The sequence below is a fragment of the Diabrotica undecimpunctata genome, chromosome 5 (genome assembly GCF_040954645.1).
Source record: "Diabrotica undecimpunctata isolate CICGRU chromosome 5, icDiaUnde3, whole genome shotgun sequence".
Lineage (NCBI taxonomy): Eukaryota > Metazoa > Arthropoda > Insecta > Coleoptera > Chrysomelidae > Diabrotica > Diabrotica undecimpunctata.
The window spans coordinates 107,162,308-107,184,149 of record NC_092807.1 but is presented as its reverse complement, the minus strand read 5'-3'; the positions used below and the strand labels follow the sequence as shown (position 1 = coordinate 107,184,149).

At 32.3% G+C, this 21,842-nt stretch overlaps 2 protein-coding genes across 3 annotated transcripts in view; one reads left to right on the top strand and one right to left on the bottom strand.

Moving 5' to 3' along the window:
- gudu (Armadillo repeat-containing protein gudu) overlaps positions 1-6,845 on the bottom strand; it is a 74,015-nt gene extending 67,170 nt beyond the window's left edge. Inside the window, exons 1-2 of one of the 2 annotated variants that reach the window (XM_072532520.1) lie at positions 6,246-6,845; positions 2,950-3,124 (exon numbers count right to left, since the gene is read on the bottom strand). In XM_072532520.1, the coding sequence (XP_072388621.1) occupies positions 2,950-3,124; positions 6,246-6,379 (309 nt within the window). In that variant the 5' untranslated portion in view covers positions 6,380-6,845. The remainder of the gene's footprint in view (positions 1-2,949; positions 3,125-6,245) is intronic. The other variant, XM_072532521.1, reaches the window with a different exon arrangement.
- The window catches only part of LOC140441658 (SEC14-like protein 2), a 123,857-nt gene that overhangs the window by 70,343 nt on the left and 31,672 nt on the right, over positions 1-21,842 (top strand). The window lies entirely within an intron of this gene.

The following is a 21,842-nucleotide window of genomic DNA, read 5'->3' as shown; positions in this document are numbered from 1 at the left end:
ACCTTCTCATTTAAATGACTTAAAAGAACGAATAACGCTTGCGATTAGGTCGATCACGCCTGTTATGTTAAATAATGTTAGAAGACAGTTTTATTTGAGATTAGGATGTTGCCAAGACGTTCGCGGTGAACATTTTGAACATCTACTTCATTAACATTCATAGTTCTTTTTCGTGTTCTACATTTTATTACGTTTTGCACTACATATTAGTTTTTGATTGTATTGTAGCGAATTTCGGTAACCACATGATTTTAATTTATTTTATCTTAATTAATCTTAATAAACTTGAAAGCGACAACATTTTTGTCCCCAATTTTAAAAATTGGGGGTTGTACCTGTCATTCTATGGGGGTTGAAAGTAGGGGTTGCATTTTCACGTTAAAGAATGTCAAGTTATAATTTAAATTTGACGTGTTTCGGGATTGTTTATAAATATGTACAGTAACCTAAATATTGAATTTATTCCATTTGGCTTTTACACACTGTATAATGTGTACAGGGTGGTCCATAAGTAATTGTACAAAATGAAACCATAGATTCTGCACTTTAAAATATTAAAAATATTATGATTTAAGTCAACTTGCTTTAATAAAATGTTGATATTAAGAAAGATACAGGGTGTTTTCGAAAAAAAGTGCATGTTTTGGTTATCTACATTCAACCTACGGGTCTATTAAAAATAGACAGGTTTTGTAAAAGTTTTTATAAAAACGACAAATTGACATTTTTGTTGGAGGGAGTGGGAGTGGAGTGGCGTTGTAAAATTGTGCTGAGTCTTATTTTTAATCACATAGGACGTAAAAAAATTTAAGAAATTAAATTCTATGAGTGAGAACATTTTGCTTATCTTAACCGTTTGTTATAATAATAACGCAGTAAAATAATAGTGTTTTCACACACAATAAACGTGTTTTCTTCTTTTGAAGTTGATCTAGCTGACGGAATGATCTCGAAATCTCGTTCCTGTATCCCGGCCATAAGACGATGAAAACGAAGCAATATTATCCGATCTAAAGTTTAGAAAAAAATAATTGATTGATCAACAAATATGTGGATTCTAACCGAATGTGATATCTTTTGTTTATTATCAATTTTGAAACGATATGAAATAAATACATCAAAAATGTCTAAAAAAGTGATATACCGTTATAATACCTGACTAGTCAGCAATAAATTCAGCTCAATTTTAGTGTATTATGATTTCTTTATGATGAAATAATCAAAGAAAAGTTATGAAGTGCACTAATTTAATGGAAGTTTTTAACATAAAAGTCAATATATACTCGGTTCGCTATTCCCAGTTCGAACAGTCTAGTGAATTTAGTAATTATTTTTTTGCGAAGTTAGTTACTTTTTGACAAACTAAAAGTGGCTGGAAGTTACTATTCAACCAAGCACACGTACTTATAGCCAATATTAATAGTAAACAAACTAAATAGTATATAAAATAGAACTTTACAAATTACCGACAATCAATATTTATTTATCTGCACCATATAATAAATAGTTATGTTAAATCATAACAACTAAAATATATTTTTTAAATATATACTACCCAAAATTTGATTGGTTTAGTACACACTTCCACTATTTAAAATAATTCTTCTTTTTTTTTAAAGAAAGAAGTCTGCAATAGTAGGATACTTGAGCTATTAATACCGAGAAGTAGGAATTGTTGTGTTGTAGGTTTCCAACAATGAATCTGTCAAAATATGCCCGAGCTAAGCGAATGGAGTATATTAATTTCGTTTTAAGCCAATAGGATCCATTCCTGTTGATGAATATCTTGAAGACCTTGTCTAGTATAAATATTGTGCAGATGAGGAGCAATCGTATTTGAAGCATACTTATCCCGTACATGATCCGATTAAGATCTGGCCCTGGCCAGGGTAAAAGTGTAATATCCTTATTATGCAAACCAATCCCTTACTTTTGCTGCAGTATGTGGCCTTGCATTATCCTGCACGTAACGCAAATCAGAACTTGCAGCGGTGGAAAATAGAAGGATAACAGATTCTAAATTACGATCAATGTATTGAGATATTTCAAAGTGCCTTCTACAAAAACGGGAATAGTTCGATGATAAAAAATTATTCCATCCACGTCATACCATGTAGACTAATATATGAACGAACATCCTTTACATGCCTGTCTCTCTTGTAGACCAGGTTATCTCCAAACTTTCACTCTTCTTTAATCAGGGTAGAGACAAAACCTAACTTCATCTGCGAATAACACAGAACTCCATTCTTGTACGCAACACTAACATGTTTTTGTGCCCACCTTAATCTAAGTCCACGATTTCCATAAAGTAACAATGAACGTATGGCGTACAGGTCAGTTTCATTTAATTCATAAGTTTGATCACATACGGTAACGTTGTGGGTATTTCTAAGGTCCAGTAGAGTTCACGAGCAGATGCACATTTCGACGAGCTAATCCTATCACATACCGATTATATCGAGACGTAGTTTCACGTTGATGACCCCCTTGTCTTTTAGCGACATTACCAAATTGTTTGTATCGACGCCACAATCACGAATTCACGCTCAGAGATATGTCAAAATGACGTGAAGCGTCAGATTGTGACAGATCAGCCTGAATTATATTCACAGCAATTACCATTTGAACATGTGTTAAATGCCGACGCTCCATGACTATCTTTGCAATTAATAATCTTGTTTTAGTAAAATTTTAAAGTATCTAAAGACCATCTTTAAAATTAGCAATTAATCGTACGAATTTGGGCTCTGTCACTTTTGCTTTAATAAAAAAGTGCAATTGACAAATTAATTTACATGAGATACCTTGGTTTGTAGAAAAAGTTTTTAAATCGAATGGTATGTTTTAAAAAAAAGTTTTAAGTTTTTATTGAAAAAAATGGAGTAGGTAATAATGGTGTTTCTTAGACATTTTTGATGTGTGTAGATAAATATAAAGATACATTACTTGGATTGCAAGCTGACTGGTTTCTGTAGTCAAGTCATGGTCCCTCAAACAGCATAATGCAACAACCGTAGCTGTTTGATTGCCAGTTTTTAAATATTTGATTAATTTTTGTATGTGCCAGTATTCGGGAGGTATATCAGCTCTAGGTTTGTCTGTTTTTCTTTCTTCGTCGGACCTTAAAAACAGAAGATGTTGCTTAAATATTATGTAAGAAATATATTGGATATTTTAAAAAATTTGGTGATGTAAATCCAAGTGTGCCTGGGTTAGTTTGTGCATTGAGTCGCTTACAAACTATTATAGGAAGTTAGGACAAATAAAGAAGATTGAGTAGCCAGGCGACGACTATTTGTGAATTTGTAGTGATGTAGTCAAACCACCTTGTAGGTGAAAGACCTTCATTTCGGAAAGGATGCATTACATTGTGTCCATCCAGTGGGTAGCGGGTAGGAACTCCTCTGGATAGTCCTATCAGAGAAAATGAATCAATCTCTGCCCTCTGCAGATTTCAGGGGTTTCCTGACCCGGGAAACTAGTACCTGCTTAGGGTCCCTTATCCAGGGTCACGGATGAAGTCCACAACGGCAGCCACGGCGGAGAAGAATACCTTCGGTACGGCGTAGATGGCGAAAGTGGCAATCCCCTGATTTTAGCACAAAAAACTAATCCCATAAGACTAAAACGGGGAGTAAGACAAGGAGACACCATCTCTCCCAAACTATTTACCCTTGCTCTAGAAGGCATTTTTAAGAAACTAGAATGAAACAACAAGGGTATCAACGTCGACGTATCATACTTAAACCACTTGTGATTGGCAGATGACATAGTTTTAATAGCCGATAATATCCAGGAACTAAATGATATGTTACAACAATTGAATGCAGTTTCAGGAGCGGTAGGCTTAAAAATGTACTACAACAAAACAAAAATACTGAGCCGAGACCAGACAAATATAACAATACAAAATCATACCATAGAAAATGTTGAATATTATGTATATCTAGGTCACGTCATCAAACCTGGAAAACCAAATCAAGATGCTGAAATTAAAAGAAGAACACACCTAGCATGGGGCGCTTTCAGCAAACTAACATATATATCTCGAAAAACACCTCCATTCCTGTAAACTTAAAGAAAAAGGTGTATAACACATGCATACTACCAGTTTGTACCTACGGCTTGGAGACAGTAGCCCTTACTAATCTGCTAAAAAATTAGAAACAACGCAAAGAGCAATGGAACAAATCATGCTTGGAATATCACTGAGAGACAAGATTAGAAACACCGAGATAAGACGTAGAACGAAGATTAGGGATATTGTGGAAGAAGTTACAAAAATGAAATGGCGCTGGGCAGGTCACGTAGCCCGATATAATGACAACAGGTGGACACGGAGAATTCTAGAGTGGAGACCAAGGACGACAAGAAGCATGGGAAAACCTCAAAAAAAATGGGTAGATGACATAAGAGCAGTGGCAGGCAAACAGTGGATTAAATTGGCGCAAGATAGAGAAAGATGGAAGCAATTGGGAGAGACCTACATTCAGGAGTGGATGGAAAATGTTTGACAAAGAAGAAGAAGAAGAAGTGTCCATCAGTTATCAGACAACCTTGAAGATATGAACCTTGTCCAGTCCCACTTCAAGATCGTAATTCTCTATGTTTTTTTTTATTATTTGGCGTAATTCCTATTTTTTGCAATATTTTTGTAAAAAATGTTGTTAGTCTTTATTATTTGGCAAAATTCTTGTATAACCACAAAAAATATAAATTTTATTGACGAATGAATATAAAAAATTATTGATAAACGGTTTATTTGGCCAAAAATAAAATTGATCGATTTGTAGAGCGAACGATTTAAAAAAAGTTAAAATATCTCCAAAATCATTTTTTTATTCTCAGTACTGTTGATTTTATCGAACATATTACTTATTCGGTTTATCTTTTGAAGACTACTTCTTTTTCTTCTGCTTCTTCTTCTTTTTTTTCTTGTAGTGCAGACTCCACTAATGAAGGTTGGCTATAACCATTGCAAATTCGTCTCTATCTTCTGCATTTTTTAAAAGCGTCTGTGTGTTTAGTCAGTCTCAAATATTCTTCAGCCAGGATATTTGTCATATACCAGGATCCCTTTTTGCTTTAATTTTACCCTTCATAATTAGCTGAAACAACTCGTATTACTCATTTCTCAGTATGTGCCAGAAATATGCTGTCTTCCTCCTTTTAATGGTGGTCAAGAGTTCTCTGTCTTTTCCCTTTCTGTGGAACACTATTTCGTTTGTATTATAATCGGTCCATGGCATTTTTAAAATTCTTTTAAAAAGCCAGATCTCAAAAGCTTTCAGGTTTCTCATCAAGTCTACATTAACAGTCCAAGCTTCGGCACTATAAAAAATAATAGAGCGGATATAATATTTTACCATACGATGTCGGATTTGCAGATTAAGACTTTGGTTACTTCAAAATTTCTAAATTTTTCAAAAGACTGCTGTTGATTGCTCTTTGATTGCTGTTTATTATTAGACCAAACTGTTCACCAGTATCACAAATTGTGTTTAGTAGCATTTGCAGGTCTTTCTCACTTTCAGCGATAATGGCTGTATCGTCGGCATAACGAATGTTATTTATATTTTCACCATTTATCTTGATCCCTTCTGCAGAGTTTTTAAGTTTTTGTGTAAATAACTCTTCGGAGTATATATTAATTAGTAATGGTGAAAGTACACAGTCTTGTCTCACACCTCTACTTATCTGTGGCGTATCCGTGATATTTCCATCTACTGTTACCACAGCCTGTTGGTTTCAATAGAGATTTCTCACTATGTTAATATCATTTTTGTCAAGTCTTTTTCGCTTTAGACATTCTATGAGAATGTTATGTTTAATTTTGTCCAAAGTTTTTTCATAGTCTATAAATGCGACAAAAAGACAGTATACAGAGCTTCTACTGTTTCGAAGCCATTACAAAAGCCACACTATCCATATTCATATCTGCTTCATACTTTCTTAATATTCTTGCATGTATAACCTTTAAAGATGTTTTCAATATTTGTGACATCAAGCTGAGTAATCTATAATCATTACAGTGTTTATGATTCTTTGTTTTTTGTAGAAAAACAAGGTCGATAGTAGCCATTCTGTAGGTATCTCACCAGATTTGTATATTTTGTTAAAGAGGATAGTTACTGCGTTTAAATTGTCTTCATCTATAAGTTTAATCAGCTAGATTTGAACTTTATCTGACCACTGGAGTCCACTAAAACAAAGTAAACAAATAATGTTTTAAAGGAACTTACCCAGAAATAGACGAATCAGGACTATCTTCATGTTCTTGTACAAAAACCTCCTTTAGAGTTATTGGCGGGGGTGGAGGAAGTTCTGGTTCGAGTTCTTCTCGTTCTGAAATTGCTAGAGCTGATTCGTCTGTCATTATTTTTTTAAATAAAAATTGACACTTAAGAATACTATGACATTTTGCGATCTTTCAGTGCATCTTTTTAAATGATAAATGTGTCAAATATAATACCATGGTATATAGGCATACCTACATATATCTAATCTTGTGATATTTTTGACACTATAAATAAAATCAATGCCTGAAAAAAATTAAGAAATTAATTATTTGTTGACATTTACCACGCAAAGATTTTAATATTAGTAATGGAAATTACAAGCTGTTGAGAAGCTTGGAGGCGGTTAGAAAAAACGATAGGAGTAAATTTTTAGTGATCTTTACTTATATGTATCGAGTATATATAGTATGAAGCAAATAATCTATAATAGTCAGAACACTAGAAGAAAGACATGCAAAAGCTTTTTGTTCTTTGGTCTGTTGACTCTTGGAAGAGTATAATGACAACCTGTCTCGAGTGGTCTCGATAGTTAGGATCGTGGATTTTCATCCTTCTCTGGATTGGGCGACTAGGGAAGCTTCTTGTAGAGCATAGCCAATAATTCCTTTGACATTTATCGCACCAGTGTATGAAAGATCTTCCACGTGATCGTTTGCCATTAATTTTACCATCCACAATCAGTTTTTCTATCGATCTCTTTCTCAGGTTCTTCACATCGATCACATCGAATAGTGACTCTCGATCAATCAATTTCTCGTCATCATATATTTATTCTAAGCAGGTTTAAATTAAAAACTGCATAAAAAATAACTAACAAAATACAGACAATAAAGAAGAAATAAAAAAAATTAAAAGAATATCTGTCAATAACAGATTCGATTCGTAACGATTATCAAAATTTAAAAATCATAAATGTCATCCAATTAATAACAATATTGAATCATTTCTTTAAATTTTTATGACACTTCTCGTTTTAAAATAATTTCATCTATATATAATTAATATTTTTATTTTATTTTATAAATACAATTAATTAAATTTACCACCAATGATACTTATTTCTTATTATTTTCGTCTGAATTTGGCATGACTGTCAGAAGTAAAGAACGTATGTTTTATTAATACGTCAGCAGGTGGCATCAGGAGCAAACATTGAATTATTATAGTGTATTATTATAATTTGAAATATAAATAATAAATAAATTATTTAAATTTTACAAATACAGTCTACTCTACAAACTTAGAGAAGTCCTTCCCTTAAATTATTTCCTTATCCTCAAGTCCTACCTTCGTGATCAGCATTTCCTAGTATGACATTACAATCAGTACACAAGTCTAAATCCAATTAAAGCACGGGTTCCGCAGGGTAGTGTTCTGGGACCTGTTCTCTACCTGATATTTATAGCTGATCTTCCTACGAGTAACGATATTATCACAGCAACATACGCAGACGACAAAGCAATTTTAGCTTTACACCCAAAACCAACGTTGCTTCTCAGCTACTGCATGCCAATCTTAACAAAATATAAATTTGGAGACAGTGGAGAATAAAAGTAAACGAGGCAAGTCAATCCGTATAACATTCACTAATAAAAAACACATATGCTCACCAGTGTCTTTGCAACCAACAAAAAATGTCAATTACCTGGGTATGCATGTCCACAGGCGGCTGAAACATGAAAGAAGTATATATTTATGAAAAGAAAACAACTGGGACTTAAGATTAGCAGACTTTACTGGTTACTAGGTAAAAGACCACAACTATCTCTACGTAGCAATGTATTGGTATATAAATCAGTCATAAAAGCAGTATGAAGTTATGGAATTCAGCTGTGGGGATCAGCGTCCAGGTCTAATGTAGATATCTCGGAGAGGTTTCAATCAAAAGTCCTACGCGTCATTACAAATGCGCCATAATATGTACCTAATCAGTTCATTACACGTGACCTTCAAGTCAAGACTGTTGCTTGAAACTCATTCTATTAATCTTGCAACAAACCTTATGAGGCCACAACCAAATCGAAGACTAAAGCGACACACTCCCAGTGATCTTTGAACAAGATTTCTAAACTGAGTTATTTTTAAATTTGTTTCTGTAGATTCCAAATTTACAAATAATTTTTGTTAAAATTAAAATATAAATGTAAAATTGTCGTGGGACAACTTCTTGAATGTTACTTGTAAAATAATTACACAATTTACTTATTGTACTATTATTACATATTGAAACAAAATTTAAAAAAAAAATACGGAGACCATAGTATGAAGCCTCACGCTAGTCTACTGTACCACCTACTGCACCATCTTTTTTAAGTACGTGGCTCATATTACTGCTATACAAATATTTTGTTTTACGTTCAGCCAAATCTTATTAATTTTGGTCAGAAAAAAACGAATATGATGAGGAAGATTTTATTAGTTTTAGTTTTTATGATTATTATGGTAGTGGTATGATACTTATTATTTTATAATATGAAGAAATAAAACAAATATTTTTTATTTCGTTAACCTAAAAGTTCATTTGAATTGCATTTAAAGAGGCTATTCCTATGATTAAAGAGTTCTAAATTATTGCAATAATGTTTTATGGGTTACTAGGATTGAAAAGTCTAATGTATTAGTTTCTCCTCTTCCTCATTCCTAGAGCCCTCGACAGGTCTTGAAAACACTCTAAATATTGTTATCTTGTTGTGTCCATTGACTGCGATCTTGTGCCAGGTGGACTGATTCATGTAGAGATTTTCCCACCAGAGTCTTTATTTACTGCGCCAATCGTGTTGGAGATCTTTCTCTCGGTCTTTGGCTGTCTACCTTTCTTTCTACTACCAATAATTCCATAGTCCCCGTTCTTCTGGCTATATGGCCAAAATAATTTCGGTATGATCAGTTTATTTTTTTAATACTAAGCTATTTCAGAATTGACGGGTTGGTTCTGTGTTCATCAATTCTTCTGTAGTCCCATATTTCGAAGGCATCAAAAGATTAACTTTGGATAAATTTCTTTAAGAAATTTCTTCAAGTTTTGCTACGCTCAGACGCTGCCATCGTGGTTTTGAGCAATTATTGCAATAATTAAGTAACAAATTAACAAAATTACAAACTCTCATTTAAAATGATTCTCGATGTTTTTTCAGTCAAATTGTGTCAGTTTTCCATATAATTTTCTGGTCTTCACCTTTAGTATTTAAAATGAAATAGCGATATTACATGGTTTATATTGTTTATACGGAAAACATGACGTTTAATCTTTTGCATATTTTGTTTATTACATATTATTATCACCAAATTTATCAAAAGCAGTTGTTAGATATTTTTGTCAAAGATTGTTTTATGAAATCGTTACTTTCCTGGGCTAATATATCGTGCAAGGCTTTTCGGAGATTATTGAGGCGTTCCATGCTAAAAACTGACTTTTGTCTTTACATAATATTCAGTTAATTGCATATCCGGCTAATTTCTTCCTTATTAATACAGCCTAATGCAGTTGCTAAGGAAACAACTCGTTGCAGTTGTTATACTGCGTTTAATTCACTCGTAATAGATACTGATTTCCCTTTTTTTATGTTAAAGATATTAAACCAAAACAAGCCATTCATGTACGCTGCAATATAACTAATATCCTATCTTGCAACCTTAAAACAGTTTCGGTTATGTAGTGACACATTTATTACGCAATTGCTTCTACGACAAATATTTTCTTACACACTTAATGTGAAATTTTAAGTAATTTTGGGGTGAACGACATCTCGCGAATTATATTATCTGCTAATAGAAAGTGAAAGCAGCCATGCCTTTTGTAATCTAAGTCCATCTTGGATAATGTGCTTTTAATAACAACTACCGCAACAACAATATATAAATTGTACATAATATTATGTTCCATTTTTAAACGGCAATTATATATTTAATAAAATGTTCGTTACAAAACAATAATATGTGCTGCTATAAATAACAAAAGTGATACTTTCTCGATAACGAAAATGAATAATATTGTCACATTGTTTCAATATCCACAAAAGTAACCGTAGGAGTAGAAATATTATGAAAAAAGACTACCAAAACGATAATCTCTGAGCAAATACGAGTGGAACGTGAAAATTTCTCCGTCTAGCATATATTTTACGAGAGTGATTCGATACATTATATACAACTGTTAAATTTCTGCTTCCTTAATTACTTAACATCAATATTCATAAGAAACTATTTGTAGAGGAACGAAATCTGTATTAAAAACAAATGTTAAAATTGTTTGGCGAATTAAACACTTTCAAAAATTTTGCAAAAATATAATATATTTTCCAGAGTAAAAGTTAGGCCACACGTAGTGCATAATATGTCTAATGGGTTGAATTTGGTCACAATGAGGTTAATTATTAACAATATTTGTATTGTCAATGTTTTTATTTATTGATTTATTGTTTAAAAACTATAAAGTTGATAAAATGTACTTAGTTAAGGAGAAAGTAGTAATGATAAAGATGTTTTATTCAGGCAATAGTGTGCGCACTATCAGTTTTTTATTTAACGTAAGATACTTCAAAAGACACTGGAACAGATAGAGAAAAGAAGAAGAACGAACAGAGATAACCCGAACTATAAAGCGCTCAACAGAAACGTTAAGAAAAATGTTCGAAAAGACCTCAGAGCTTATAGAACAAATCCGATTCTTGAAACCATAGAGAACAATAAGAACATGAAAGTACTAAAAACATGTAAATTCACTGGCAGGAATAAAATCATAAAGATAAAAGACCACCGTGGAACATTGTGCTCGCATAAGGAAGAGATCGTTAGAGAAATCCGAAAATTGTATGAGAAGCTGTATACTTCTACTATTCCGAACCCCGGTATACCAACAAAACATATCTTAAATGTGGGCTCAGAGAATCTCCCTGAAATAATAACATCAGAAATTAGAGCCGCTCTAAAACAAATAAAAAATGGGAAAACACCAGGAGAAGATAAAATTACTTCAGAGATGCTAAAAATGGGAGGCACTGCATTAGAAGAGGCAATAAGAGCATTACTGAATAATTGCCTATTGGAAGGACAAATACCAAAAGCATGGGAAAATGCGAAAGTCATTCTACTTTATAAAAATGGGGACGCCGCAAATATAGAAAATTACCGACCAATAAGCTTATTGTCACACCTTTACAGACTATTAACCCAAATAATAACAAATAGATTGACAGCTAAGCTAGATGCATACCAACCAGTGGAGCAAGCAAGCTTTCGTAAGGGTTTTAGCACTATCGATCACTTACAAACAATCCGGACAGTTATTGAAAAAACAATAGAGTACAACATACCACTACATCTGTCATTTGTCGATTATCACAAATCATTCGACAGTATCGAGAAATGGGCGTTCTTAACAGCATTGGACGACGCCAGAGTAAATTCAAGGTATGCAGCCCTCCTTAAGAATATATACGATGATGCTACTTTTCACGCAAAAATAGATGATGATCTGGAAACTATGAAAATAGACCTTGGCAAAGGTGTGAGACAAGGCGACACCATCTCACCCAAGTTATTTACTTTGGCGTTAGAAAATGTCTTCAAAAATCTAAATTGGGCCGAAAAGGGATTAAAAATAGATGGAGTATATCTTAACCATTTGCGATTCGCAGACCACATAGTACTAATAAGCACAGATACCCATGAACTAAAATCAATGCTACAAGATTTAAATCACAAATCGAATCAAATAGGATTAAAAATGAATCTCCACAAAACAAAGATATATATATATATATATATATATATATATATATATATATATATATATATATATATATATATATATATATATATCTTCCATTAATATAATAGCAAGAACTCCTAATTACCTTTTAAACCACACTATTTTTGTTTTGTTTTTTTTTCTGTTCTCTATGGATCAGTCAAAACACACCATTAAAAGATGTCACGAACAAAATTTTAACTTTTCAACTAAATTTTAAAATGTATTTTGTCCATTATTTTAAATGTTATATTTTTTATGTGTGTTTTTAATGTTGAGTGTCGTAGCTTTACACAAATAATCTCAACGACTAGTAAGTTGCAATGACAATTTGAGATATGTTGTAAATATTTACACTTTCTTTCTAATTACAGTGTCTTGAAGAAGGAATAAAGGAATTCCGAAAGCTCGACCAAAAGTCAAAAGAGTGTTTCTATAACATCCCGGCCAAACCTACTGACTGCAGCCCTAATAAACTGCGTTTTTTGTTTATATCGACAGTCAATAATATCCAGTATTTCTTGTATATATATATATATATATATATATATATATATATATATATGTAAAAGATAAAATCTTTTAGCGAATGCTGCTATCTCTTTATTAAATTAAATGGCCAAATATATGGCCTAGGAGGACAAGTTCGTTAAACTTCCCGTGCTCGAATCGGTATCAATAAAGTGTTATGATCATTTCGGCCTATTCCAGCCTCATCAAACACTTGGGCTGATACAAATTCAAACTCGGAAAGTCCAACGAATGTCTCCCAAAACTTCACTACAACAATAGTTAGCTTACAAAAGGCGTCACCTGCTTTGGCGGCTGTGAACAAAAACGATATAATAATATCGTTTTCTGTATCCTCTGCGCTATGCGAAATGTGTAAAAGATAAAATCTTTTAGCGAAAGCTGCTATCGCTTTATTAAATTAAATTTATGAAATGACTTTATGAAAAATAACAATCTAACAAAAAAAGGAGATATCAAGTGGAGAAAGAACATATCGTACTTAACCCCAGATATACTTTGGCATGAGGAAGCCACTTCTAACGTATTTAAACTTAAAAGTCCTTATCATTTTTTCATCAATATTTTACTGATGATCTTTATAATGAAATATCGACATATACTAATTTGTATGATGCCACAAAAGACCATATTTTTTCATCCATTTTGGCTGAGGAAATGAAAACATTTGTTGGCATGCATATTTTGATGAGGAACTTGTATTATCCTAGAATTAGATGCTACTGGTAATCTAAACTACAAATTCCTATGATTGCTGATATTATACTTGTCAACAAATTCTGTTAACTTCGCCCAAAATTTACATTTTGTGAACATTAATAAACACAACCCTGTTGATAAGGACAGACCGTGGAAAGTGAGGTCACTATATAATTGTATAAGAATAAAGTACCTTTCCGTCCCTCTAGAATTGCAACTCTGCACAGATGAACATAATGTTGCCATTCAAGAAACAGATAAACATAAAACAATATGTTAAAAATAAACTGAAACCTTGGGGTATTAAAATCTTTGCGATATGAGGAAGCACTGGGCTGTTGTATGATTTTATATTTCATAATATATCAAGAAGCAACTACTGAATTGGATAAAACAGAATCGCTTATATTTGGGTTGGTTACAGCTTTATCAAAAAGAATAACCGCACCAAATTTTAAATTAAACTACTTTGGTTATTATAATGTATAGCAATATTTGACAAAAAAATACATTTTTACGTTTTTGGTAACGCTAGAGCTGATACCAGATGACACCATTTTTGTCGGATAGCTAAATGAAGAGAAAAGGTAGATGATCATGCCAACAATTAATTAGTGGTAATGGAGAGGTCATTATGATAAAATGGTTTGATAATAAAGCGGTTACAATGGCATTCAACTATATGAGCATTGGCAAAAAAAGATGAATGCACACGCTGGGACAAAATCCACAAAGAATATGTTTATTAAGAATGATTTAAAGAATATTATTACGACCTGAGATTATCAAAAGCTACAATACACATATGGGAGACGTAGATAAGTTAGATTACCGTATAAAGCTGTACATAATTTCTATTAGAACACAGAAATGGACGCTAAAAATACCCATGCCCATACAATTGATTTATCATGTCCCAGCGCTTGGCTATAGTATAAAAAAGGCTGCTGCTTTGTTCCGTGTGTTCCGGAACGACATCTGGGACCATCAACTCCGAAGAGCTACAAGTGTGCCTTAGTTAAAACGCGCCCTGTCAAAGAAGTACGACTAGATGGATTTCATCATTGCCCATACATGATGATAAACCTAATGCTTCAGATGTAAATTTCCTGGCCGTAAGGGCAAATCACGAATGACATGCGACAAATGCAATATTCCCCTGTATAAGTAAAGAAAAAAATTGTTTTAATATATTACTTATTGAATAAAATACTTTAATTTTTTGTTGTCCTCATGTCCTCAAATGATGACATTTTATATTGCCCAAATTGTACATTTTGAAAATGTTAAACTAATATCAATAATTCGAAAAAAAAATCATACTCGCTATGTTGCAAATTTCAAATTTTTAGCTTAAAGAAATTTAATTCGTAAACGATGGGTTAATTTGTCTTACAAACGTTTCGTGGTATTTTCTGTCAATCCCTATATTTTGTTTTTTTGTACGAATACTTCTAATCCATATTTAAATATTTTCTTTCGATTAACAAAAGCGGATCCAAAATCTGCTACGGGTATCTAGCCCAGTCTGGTTATACAAAAATCATCGATTTCACGGCAAAATGTTTCGCAGATATCTGAAGCTTTTAAGACATAGGTGGTAGTTACTAGATGACGAATAGATAAAAAGATACTCCTATTTTTACCTTGCGTTTTTTTTAAACAATAATTTATGGTCAGAATTTGATTTTTTATCTATAAGTTTTTTCCCTTATAATTTAAATAAACAATATTTATACCATTTTTTTACATCAAGAATATCTTTACTTTCCCGTTTTTTCAATTAAAATTGATAAATAATTTACGGAGATATTTGCAAAAAAGCAGTTTTTTTGCACTAATTTATAAATTTAATTAATTTTTTTATTAACAAAACAAAATGTTATTAATACATTTCAACATTGAGGAATTACCGTCCTTTAGATTTATGCGAAATTTCCCCCCGATCGGTCAAATAGTTTAAAAGTTATTAAATTTGTTTATCCCTGGGACTAATTATTTAAACCATTGAACTTGCCCTATGAATGATGTTAGACACATTTAACAAATTTCATAGGATTCTTTAAGACCTATACTATCTCAGAAGTTAAATGAATATTAGGTTTTCATCAAAATTATTTACAAAATAAACGTTTGAAAAAGGGGTATGTTTTTTACTTATAAACAATTGCAATAACTTCCATATTTTTAATCTACAGACTTGTACGTACAAACATTAGATAGCTGGTAAAAAAACTCACATTTAACAAAAAAAATAAACCTTCTATAAATAATAGGAACGAAGTTAGCGACAATTTTTTTGTTAATTATATCTCCATTGTTTATAAACATTAAGAAGTAAAATTTGCACAAATTTTGAATGAAAATCTAAACTGCATATTGAATTTTATAGCTATAAAATTCATCCAATTTTTCGAAACTTAAACCTTTCGAAACGAAGTTACTTTCGAAAGATCGACATAGGAAAGTGGAGGGAAACTGTTTTAGCTCCTCGCTGCAAAATTTAATATTATGGTTACGGATTTATCATTCAAAAGCTTTAACAGTTCTGTAGGAATTTCATCAGGTCCATTTGCTTTTCCATTTTTAGCGTTTCTTATTGGGTATTCTACTTCTTCTTTCAATATGTCTGGCCCAGTTGCATTGATTATCTGAGTTAAGTTGTTTCTATCGTCTTCAAATAATTCATTCAGGTATTCTGTCCATCTTTTTATTTTATTCTCTAGATCTGCAATAAGATTTCCATCTTTTTCTTTAAGTTTACCTATTTGGCATTTCTTTATGCTTCCTGTTATCTATTTTACTTTTCTGTGCATAATGAACGCATCGTACTTTTTCTCATAGGTTTCCATTTCTTCACATTGTTCTTTAATCCACTTCTCTTTGGCTTCTTTTATTCTCTTTTTTATGTGTTTATTAATTTCTTTGTATTTGTCTGGGTAATTCTTCATCTTTCTTCTTTGTTCCATAAAGTCTAGTATATCTTGTGTCATCCACCCCGTATTCTTTGTTGTTGTTTTTGTAAGATGTTTCTTTCCTGCTGTTTGTATAGCTGTATTTATGTACTTTAATTTTTGGTTAATGTTGTTTGTATCGTTAATTGGTTGCTGCGCTGAACGGAGGTTTTCATTTATTTCTTCTCCTGTTTCTTGTCGTATATTTTTGTTTCTAAGTTTATTTAAATCTAGTGCCTTTCTGTGTGGTCTTCTAATCTTTTTTGGTCTCGGCTCTATCACAGTAACTACCGGGTTATGATCTGAGGCTATATCAGCTCCTGGGTACGTCTTAGTACATTTAACAGCATTATGATACCTCCTTGCTATCATAATGTAGTCTATTTGATTTCTCACTATTTTTTCTTTGGAATGTTGTGGAGATGTCAATGTATATAACCGTCGAGGAGGTAATTTGAAAAAGGTATTTGTTATTACGAAGTCTTCACTTTGCCAAAATTGAATTAATCAATCTCCTCTGTCATTTCTGTTTCCAAGCCCATATTTTCCTACTGGTTCTCCTACCTTACCTTGACCCACCTAGGCATTAAGGTCGCCCATTAATATGTTAATGTATGGAAAGACTGACTAAATAAGTGAAGACAAACAACCTGCAACAAAAAGGTTCAGACCTGACAGTTAAGTTGAATAAATGAATCAAATTTTAACTTTTAAACCAATGTATGTAAAGAAAATAAAAGTAAAGTTCAATAAACATTGCAAAATTTAATAAGGCAAGTGATGAAAAAATCAATTTATTTTATCAAAGCAGTAAGGCAGATTAGGTTAATATTGTATCATATTTGTAAGAAAAATAGAATAAAAATCAATATTGTTAATTATAAAAATACAAAAAATTATAATTAATATAAGGAATATAATAATATAATGTGTAAAAAATTACCTGAAATTTAATTTATAAAATATATAAGTATTATTATATCATTGATATAAAATGAAAAAACATATGTTGATTTTCCGGGATTTTCCAACATTTATGGTGGCTGAAAATTATGTCATCATTATTAATACTGCGACAGACTATTCGAGCAAATTAAAAAAAAGTAAGTATTTAGGGTGAATTTCAAATGGACTCAATTTTTCCCATATTTTCCGGCCAGTGAAAGCTATGTAGTTATTCATATTACTACGAGCTACCCCAGAATAAAAAAGAGGCTTGTAGCTGCAAAGGAAGCCAAGATAATGTAAATTTTTCCTACGTGTTGCAATTTGAAGTTCCGATGCCGAAAAAAAAAAACGGAGCTGAAACAGATATCCTCTCGACTTTCCTATGTCGATCTTTCGAAAGTACCGTCGTTTCGAAAAATTAGATAAATTTTATAGCTATAAGTTTCAATATAAAGGTTAAATTTTCATTCAAAATTTGTGCAAATTTTACTTCTTAATGTTTATAAACAATGGAGATAGGATTTTTTTTTAAATAGACACTACCTTCGTTCCTATTGGTCATAGAAGGTTTTTTATTTTTTAATGTGAGCTTTTTTACCAGCTATCCAATGGTTGTACGTACAAGTCTGTAGCTTGAAAAATATAGAAGTTAATACAATTGTTTATAAGTAAAAAACTTACCCCTTTTTCAAACGTTTATTTTATAAATAATTTCGATGAAAACTCAATATGCATTTAACTTCTGAGATAGTCTAAGTCTTAAAGAATCCTATGAAATTTGCTGAATGTGTCTAGCATTATGCATAGGGCAAGCTCAATAGTTTAAATAATTAGCCTCAGGGATAAACAAATTAAATAACATAAAATATTTGACTGATCGGAGGGAAATTTCGCACAAATCTAAAAGATGGTAATTCCTTGATGTTTAAATGTATTAATACCATTTTATTTTGTTAATAAAAAAATTAATAAAGTTTATAAATTAGTGCAAAAAAACTGCTTTTTTGCAAATATCTCTGTAAATTATTTATCAATTTTATTAAAAAAAAAACGGGAAAATAAAGATATTCTTGATATAAAAAAATGGTATAAATATTGTTTATTTAAAATATAAGGGAAAAAATTTATAGACAAAAAATCAAATTGTGACCATAAATTATTGCTTAAAAAAAAGGCAAGGTAAAACTAGGAGTATCTTTTCATCTATTCATCATCTAGTATCCCCCACCTATGTCTTAAAAGCTTCAGATATCTGCGAAACATTTTTCCACCTTTTTTTTTTAACCAGACTGGGCTAATCGGTTTATGTCTAGTAATGGCGTAATCCTCGTTCGCTAAAAGAATTTTCGTTGTTTAGGGTAAACTAGTTTAATCTAACAACATCAACAACGCATTAACGGCCTCGTTTTTTATTTTGTATATATACGGAGTCTAGAGTATTGTTAGATAATACAAATCAATTAAAATATATTATGGCTACACTTTCATCGCATTAATCACACGCATCTAGAGACTTTTTACTTTTATATAATGTATAATCAAACACAGATAATTCAAATACGTAATAAAATTTTCACTTATCGTGCAACGATCATATCATTTTTATCAGTTGTATACGTGAATAATTAATAAGCACCTTAGGAAATGTTCGAAATCACGAAAATTCGTAAAAAATCAGATTCTAAGAAAATAATTGTGCACTCAACTTAAATAAACTAATTGATAATAAATAAAAAATTAATCATATAAGGTAGAAATGAATATTTCACCAATAGAAACGAAGGCAACATTTAATCAATTAAGGGCGAAATATTTAACATCATCAATGAGATAACCAAGTCAATATGACAAATTATATTACACATACAGTTACTGTAAAAATGCTTCTTAACACAATACAAAAAACTAACATCCCTCATAAAAGCCCTCAAAAACGTTCATAGTGGATCAACTTCAACAATAAAAATTTGTAACAATACATCAAAGAAATTATCTGTAAATAAAAGTTTGCGCCAAGGGAATATCACCGACAAGGGTATACCACCGACACTGTGTAAATTATATTTGGCACAAAAGTTAAATTAAAGAAAGCAAAAACACAATGGAATAGAAATCAATCTTATATATATTCATAATAGTTTACCTATGGCCAAGTTATATTAGCGAATGACAAACAAGACCTTGAATACGTGACAAGTGAACTACATAAATAATACAAAAAATAGAATCTGAAATTGCATATTTAAAAACGAAGTACAATGCAGAAACTTTCCTTCAATAGGGGCTGAACCAGAAAATATCCTGATAGAAGGAGAAGAGATAAGAACATATGTTGCATTAAATTAGATTAGATTAGATTATATGAGGTCGTTAAGGTCATGCAGCCTCACTGCACTTCGACCTATAGAGATCTTTTGTGCATAGTTTAATCTAGTTGAACTCTAGGATGGCAATACCTGTGATGAAGTTGATTAGCTTCCTAGGTAACTTGTTTCCTATGTCAAAGGGTGCTAGACTAACATCTCCTAGGAATTTTAGTCGTTTGCAGAACAGTACTACGCATATCTTCTGCCGATTCTATTTCGTTATCACACAAACAACAGTTATAACTATCTGATTTGTCCATTTTTTTGAGATAATATTTCAGTGGGCAGTGACCAGTGAGAAGGCCAGTAACCATTTTGATATCTTATTTACTCATTTCGAGAAGGCGATTTGTTGCAGTATTTCTCTAGAATGGGATATTAGACCTTTCTTTTGCTAGGCTGTTAGCTTCCTCATTTTCTGCAATTCACTTGTGACCTGGCACAAACATTAATGTTACTTTCTTGTATTCCGCCAGATTCTTGAGAGATTGTGTAGTCTGAATGTAGCAGTTACCACGCTGCTTCCTTAAAAATCTCCTTAGATACGCCCATGGCACAAATTAAAATGTAAGAGGTCCCTGTGTTGTCAACTGTGGCTGAGCGACAAGCGAAATTTTGGTTTTGGTTGGCAGCATGGTACAATGAACACAAAGTATGAAACATAATGTTCCAAAATCGGTTCGCTTCCTACATGACGTAGTCAAGAACGCTTCTTCACGCAACATTTCAATGTAGTTGTATAGGAAAGATTTTTAATTTTAAGATTTTTTATATATAATTTTGCTAATTTAATTATAGTAATTATAAAGAGATGTTAAAATTATGTTATTAAAATATTTAATCATAAATAATATCTAAGTTAAGCCATTCTTTATTAGTACATTCAATATTTTCACTCCCAATTCTCCTTCTTGTAAATTTTTATTCCTAAATTTCAATACCCCAGAGTATTGGGGTTTCATCAAACCAACTTTGCCCACAAGTAAATGACTTTAGAACCTTTAATGCGACTTATAAAATAAATACTCTTGCCCTACAATTTTCCCCGTTGCGACATTCTTGGGCACTTATATCTATAGCATGTTTTTCAGCATGAAATATAGATGGGGCGTTTCAAGAGATCGGGATAGCTGAAATCGGGCCCAGTAACTCCACTCCCACTTCTGCCCTTTCATCTATCTTAAATTCATCCATATATCATATGAGTGAACCTTCTTCCAATTACTTCGGTTTAACTTCTTCACTCGTTTGGTGTTTTTTATGACCTCTTTAAACGGCGTTTCAAAGTCCCACGACCAGGGAGGAAGGTTTAGCATCTCCTCTAGAACTTTGGTGGAGCATGTTGACATTGCCCCTGTGATTCCCAGACAAGCTAGCCGCTGCACTTTTTGCAGCTTTGCGTTGCCCATGTGACCATGGGCCTAATTATTGTTTTATATGACCAGAGGTTCATTTTCGGTTTTAGGCCCCCAGTCTTTCCTAATGTTATGCGGCAGGTCAACTTTGCCACCAAAGCTCTGGATAAGATTTTTTTAATATGGGTATTCCAGGTGAGTGTTTGATCTAGAGTTACCCCCAGAAATTTTACTTCTTTGAAATAGTCTAATGTGATGCCATTCCTAAATGGCCTGTAAATTGTATTTATGCTTCATTGTAAAAGGTATCAAAGTCGTTTTGCTGGGGTTGACATTTAAGCCCTCCTTCAAGCACCAAATTTTAATTTCGTTAACAGTAGTTTGCATGAGATTAGATATAGTCTGGTCATGCTTGCCCCTAATTGTCATCATGCAGCTTAGTGAGGAGTTTATCCACGAACAGAGACCATAGCAGGGGCGGTAGTACTCCACCTTGAAGACACCCACAGACCAGGTGATCTATGAAGACACCCCTTTAGTGCTGTCACAGTCACAGATTCTTCCCCAATAGTACCAGTGGTAATTCTGGTTTTTAGCATTGACTGAGTTCATTGTATTAGTTAGACTTTCATGCTCCCATTTACTATAAAAAATATTATATACAATTAAATATTTATTATAATCGGTCTTGCAAGCCGCATATTTAAACCGCCGTAATGTAAGTCGCAACCGCGACCTGGGTCAGTTGTAACAACGTTGAAGTTTTTAATAAAGTAAAAAAGTACTACATGTTTTTATTTTGGGGAAAAATTTCAACCTGAACCCCAGTTGTGCTAGTCAAATGCAAGCTCAACGCTAGTGAAAATATATCGTCCAAACTGACTGTGCAGTGGATATCACCAAACCGTAGAACACAAGAAAGACCTAAGAACACATGT